Source organism: Mesitornis unicolor, unplaced genomic scaffold, assembly GCF_000695765.1.
Source record: "Mesitornis unicolor isolate BGI_N332 unplaced genomic scaffold, ASM69576v1 scaffold6275, whole genome shotgun sequence".
In the NCBI taxonomy this organism is placed as follows: domain Eukaryota; kingdom Metazoa; phylum Chordata; class Aves; order Mesitornithiformes; family Mesitornithidae; genus Mesitornis; species Mesitornis unicolor.
In genome coordinates, this window is record NW_010184703.1 from 46167 (window position 1) to 52302 (window position 6136).

At 41.6% G+C, this 6136-nt stretch overlaps 1 protein-coding gene across 1 annotated transcript in view; it reads right to left on the minus strand.

Annotated features, from left to right (window-relative positions):
• The window catches only part of SUPT7L (suppressor of Ty 7 (S. cerevisiae)-like), a 13324-nt gene extending 7479 nt beyond the window's left edge, over positions 1–5845 (minus strand). Inside the window, exon 1 of the mRNA XM_010184550.1 lies at positions 5433–5845. Within this exon, the coding sequence (XP_010182852.1) occupies positions 5433–5845 (413 nt within the window). The remainder of the gene's footprint in view (positions 1–5432) is intronic.
• Between the last annotated feature and the right edge of the window lie 291 nt (positions 5846–6136).

The following is a 6136-nucleotide window of genomic DNA, read 5'->3' on the forward strand; positions in this document are numbered from 1 at the left end:
CAAGAGATGATTAAACAGTGCACAGACAGCACTGATGCCTTGACAAAATTCTCACTACTCGTTTCTCCGAGTGCATCAGGTACCTTTCAGTCTCACCAAGATGCCGGGTCACAGAGCCTCAGCTTGCCTGATCCTCAGGGCTGACCCATAGAAAAGCACTGAAACGCAGCAGTAAAGAAATGTAACATTTCAGGGGAGTGAAAATGGAAGGTTAAACTTAGACTATCAGGAGCAAAATCATTCGTTTTAAAGAATATCAGCTCAGCACCTTCTGAGTATTCAAATAAAGAAGGGGGATCACACTACATTAAGAGCTGCAGATGATATTTCTAAGTGGATATTAAGAACAGCATGTGGATCTCGGGTCACGGCTTCATCCCAGTTATTAATTGCTGGAAAATGACTCACATCCCCATTCCTACTCAATTATGTAACTACTTTGTGAAGAAGACAGCAGACACTCTGACAAGATGAACTAAAAGATCATCAGTTCTCATCACATCCCAAGTGTCACCCATACCGGTTTTATATCTCCTTCGCTCCCCACTCCACCTCCCAGTGACAGATTTCTGAAGTTCACAAACAGCCATATGTCTCACACAATACTGGGACCAGGAGGTTACAACAAACCACCAACAAACAAAAAACCACCAGAAAACAACCATCAAAATTTATACCTACAAAAAAGAATGTCTTATTTTTTACTATATAAAAGGATGTGCCTAGCTGTCCAGCAGTCACCAGTTGAGAGCACCTTATGCTACTAAAACCACTGAACACCAGACTGCTATTAATAAAGAGTCGTTACTGAAGCTCTACCATTCACACAAAACACTATGCGTAACCTTAAACTAGACACAGAATTTGGCAAGTCCAAGCAGGATACTCAGCTGCTTGTAAAGTAGAGCACTACAACCATTTAGCAATGCATATCACTGCTCAGAAGCAGCAGAGTATGTTGCATCTCTCTTAAACTCCTAGAGGAAAGAAACTAATTGCCAGCATTAAAATGCAGCTAGGTCACTATGGTGAAAACGATATAATCAACTTGAAATCTAATCAATTAAAGTTCAGAGAAAAAGAAATTTCAGGTACTGTATTCAAATCCAAATTCCCACCTCTTGCTCTTGGTAAGGTCAGTCAATCATGCTTTGTTTCTCTTCTGTTTTATTCTCTTGTTTCCTTCTTTCTCACAATAAACAGTACAAGAAGATGATTAAAAGCCTGATTAGACAGCAAAAACTGAAATATTGTTGTAGGTGTTAATGGAAAATAACAAATGAGAAAATACCTTTTTTTCTTCATCTCCTTTAACCTTCAGGTACTGTGTGATAAGAATGCACATAAACAAAAACACCCATTTAGACACATTTAAGTTGAGAGTAGCTATCTAATGTCATGCTTTCCCAAAAAGGACCAGCAAACTTCTTCTTTTCCCTGATGATCATAGCACCTAAACAAGCACTCTTTCAGATACTATCATTATGCAGAATGCCACCCTCTGCAGCAATTACTGCTTCCCATCCAGCAATCATCCAAAGCCAAACCTACTTGACCTATTACCAGAGTTTTATTTAATCCCTCAAGTTCCATCACCTAAGATTAACAGGACTGGCACTTAGGCCTGCGACTTCGACATGATCATCTCTACAGAATATGGTATGAAATGTATCACAAATACTGGCCAACTTGTCACTCTTTAATTTTGTATTTTGAATACAGTGCTATATTTTTATATATGAGTCACCAACACTAGATGATGTTCCAGTCAGAAATCTACATGCCAAACCGCACATTCATCAGACCCAAATCCCAGCCTTCTCCCACCGCCACCAGCAAACCTGCAACAGGCAGAACTTCACAACAGAACACATGAAAAAAGTACTGTACCTACCAGACCTATCTTCAGAATTAACGAGGTTTCAGAACTCATAAAAAGCCCATTTTCTGTGTCAGTCAGTTAACGTGACAACGAGCCGTCCCACAAAGACACCACAATCCATTCACCCAAGCTCCTCTCCTGTACAACTGTTTTTCTTAGAGGGAGTGAGATCTCGTGGTTCATTTCCCACGCAACTATCTTCAGGGAAGAGTGTTTGGGCAAAGTCAGTGTAGGGATCAACAGCTCAGGTTCACTGAACTGCAGCAATGGACTGAAGGGCTCTGCTCCCTCCTGGGTGAGCATAAGCTAACAGCAGATGGAGGGAGGGATTGTTTTTCCTGTGAACACATCAGTTTTATGAAACATTACATTGTGGAGTTGAATTTCTACCAAATGAGGTGGGACTAGGTCACTTCAGAGCCATTTTCCCCAAAACAGTAAAATAAAGGAGAACATTGGACAAAACAAGATTATACTAGTCAGGGAGCGCATCAAAGAACACAGCACACTAACTCAACCCAGAAAGTTGTTTCCTTTTGGCGAAGGGCCTCTCTCCACCTCATCCTGAGTAAGTGTCTTTTTAAATATCTCTGCTATGTCTACAGAAGGCTGCACAGGTATAAAAAGAAACTGTTCAATAGGTATCGGCAAGATAATGGCAAAAATAAATTGGGTCCCAGTGGCACAACCCAGGAGAAGCAATGCAAATGACAGAATGGCAGAGAAATCTGTTAAGAAACCAACTATGTACACCCAACAAAAAGCATCTGAAGAGAAACATAACTGAGTAGGTTCGGTTTCTTTTGAAGATGGATCCAGACTAATCGGAAGCAGCTAAACAGGGAAGAAGTAAAAGCTAGCAGCCACGTTATGGTAACAGCCTCCTGTTCAAACGGTAGTTTCAAGTCTACAGTTCCTTATTCATTCTTCATCTATTATGCTTTAAGCTGACCTTCTGTTTTTGTACCAACCAAAACCAAATGCTAATCTCTTATTTTGTATTTCCAGAACTGTTACATCAACAGTTGCAAATCACCAGGACCAGATGGTAATTCATCCAGGAATGCTGAAGGAATTCAAGGATGAAATAGCTGAATAGCTGTGGTGAACCATCTCTTGCTTCAAACTGCCTTGGCCCACAGGGACCAGAAGACAGAAAATGTGAAAACATTTTCTTTTAAGAGCTCCAGAAGAGTTGTGAAAAGCTGCAGGCTGGGAAGCCTGATTTATTCTGGTGCACAAGGGAAACTCGAAGTGATGTAAGAGAATTAGAGGACACATGGGTAAGTATGTTACACTCAGAAAGAGCCCAGACAGCTTTTGTAAACGGAAAACCTGCTTCTCAAACCTATTAGAGTCCTTCAGATTCATCAACAAGCAAGTATGTAAGGGATTTCCACTGTGGAGCCCAGGTCCTCCTTCACAGATCTGTGCCAGAACCAAGGTTTGTTTCAACATATTTATAAAATCAGTCTGGAACAATGGAGGAGAGGAATAGTGTTGTGATTAAAACTGCTGGTCATACAGATTTTGAGGGGTTGAAAAGACCAAGACAACTCAAAAATAGCAGTAAATTACGTTCTGCCTCTTCCTTATCTCAAAAGGGACAAGGAGGTAGGGGCTACAGGTGTGGGGCAGGGCGGAGGAAAAACAAAATTAATCCAGGGGATAACAAAATAAAAGACAAGGGTGTCAAAGGATTAAAATGTATAGCAAGGAAACAGAAGAGGATATGACTGTGTTAAAGAAAATTGTGGTCTGATTCAGGCTGGCCACTCACATCTTCCGTTCTTCCTATGTCTAAATATACCTATATACTGCTTCTCAGACCCAGGTTAGTGCCAGAGAAAATGAAATTGAAATAGGCATTTAGTAGAATACTGTAACTCTGACACTTCAGAAGGCAGCATAAAATTAAGCATTACCATATTTTATCAAGGAGAAGACTGGTTTTACTTCAATTGTTTTTATACACTAAAAACAAGAGCTGGCAAATCATGTAACTTTTATTTTTACTACTATAACAGCAGCTGCTATTCTTAATTCATGTAAGTGTGTTAAAACAGTTAAGAACAAACATGCAACAACAAACTCAAAGCTTTCTTCCTGGAAAAGCATAAATGTGTTGAGTTTAGCAAGCACACAATTAAATTCTAGTCTACACTGCAGCTTATTATAAATCCACTCTCTGTCAACCGCAAAAAATTTCATTTCAAAATTGTCTATCCAGTTTTTACAATCTAGTCCTTAAACTCCCCCATGCGGTTGATTGCTAAATAACACTTCTTCACTCAGACCTCAGAACCTCGCAGAGGACAACTAAAAAGCAGCCCCCAAAACACGGACAGAGCCACAGAAACTTGAAGTGAAAGCTGAAGCCATCGTGGAGGACAGAGCAGGACGCTGCAGGCAGCACACGACTGCTCAGGTCTACAAACGACAGCACCAGAAGAAGCAGGAGTCACAGGGCTCAGACTTTATCCTCGCAGGACTGGATTTTCCTTCACCCCTCTTGGCTAATTACTTTATTCTGGTAAGGACGGCGGTGTTCTTCCACAAACGGCACTAGAGAATCGCTCTACTGTTCAGAGAGACTACATTACCTAAAGCAACATCTTTCAAAAAACCACATTTTATACCACCTCAAGCCATTAGAGATCTCAACAGCATTTAATTGATAAATTATATCTCATTGAAGCACATTTTCCCCGTTTTAAAAACTAAGCTGTATTATCCTCTCCCACATCTTGTTCACTGGTGCAGAGTCTTTACAAACAGCAAGTCCTAGCAGTGAGGATTAATCCCTAAATTTAAATGCACATAAACTACAAAGTATCATGAGATTCTGCAAGAAATGAAACACCTCCTTGTGAATTTAACGCTTGTCAGAAAGGAAGACAGGGAGGTGGTGGCAATACTACTTGATCAAAGATTGGCTGCACAGGTAGAAACAGTGCAACCTTCCTTTACATTTTTTCCAGCCCTTGGCTGGTGGAGCCAGTATCAGAAATCCTCCACTTATACTCATTGCCATCTCTGACAGGAATAACACTAACAAACAGGGTGAAATGTAATCTTTACTACGTCATAGGGCCTTGGCCACTGAAGTCTTACAAATGTGTTACCAGAGCATCTATTCAGAACCTACAACTAAACAGCCAAAACCTAGTCACGCATCTTCTGGATTTTCAGTTACAATAAGGCAAGTTTAGTTGTAAATGACATAAATATAAGAGACTTCACATCCTATAAATAAACTTGTCAAAATACCGTTGAAGATAGTAAAACCATTCACAAACATTTAGCGTAGCACTAACAAGACAGAAATCAGCACTATACATCCACATTTTATACACAGGAAACAAAGGCACATTCATTTTAAAGAACGCACATGTTATCCACACAGGAGAAATCAAAATCTTTCCTTTCCAAAGCCTAATTCTTTACATACAACTGTTCCACCCTTCAGCCTAAGGGAACTGACATAAGTACATATATATCTAAGCTTTTCTGCAGCCAAGAACTAACCCACAGAAATACCAACACACACCTGTAGAAATCACTCTCGGGGTCACTGTGCCTCAGCTGAAATGGCATTTTGGGGGTCTTGCTATCCAGAGGAAGCAGGTCATCAGGAAGAGGCGGAGAGGCTGGACGAGATGGCAGAGGTTCGTTGTCTTCGGTTTTTATGCCCTCTGCTTGCTGCTGGTTTTGGGCCTGAGCCATGGCGATCAGGCTGCGCAGCCGCCTGTTGTGCTGGATGAGCTGAATTGTGTGGATCGTGAGGCTGCAGGGCTCTGATGGGATGTCCAGCATCGTGGTCGGCCGGGGTTTATTTGCAGATGGCTGATGCAACGGAGGATCTTGGACTTCCACAGTACGAAACTCCCGCTGAAGCAGGTCAAAGGAGCTGCGGTTGGCCTGGTTAGACGAAACCGGAATCTCACCCCAGTATCGCAGCATTTTTACACAGGTCACGTATTGTCCTCAGAGCCCAGAAGAAGGTTACCAAATACTTTCTGAGGGAAAAGGGCAAGTGCAGAAGCAGGAGCTGGGGTGACGCTCTCAGTAAAGCAAACTATGAACGTCGAGAGAGCTGTCATTCAGGGCCTCACTGAACAGCACGGTTTCCACGATGGCATCAGGATGCAAGGCTGGTGTTTAACAGATGACATCGCTCCTTCTCCTGATGGGTAGGGGGAAGACAGAAACGCACCCATGAGACGGTAAATATTTCTGTTTGTAACAGGGCCT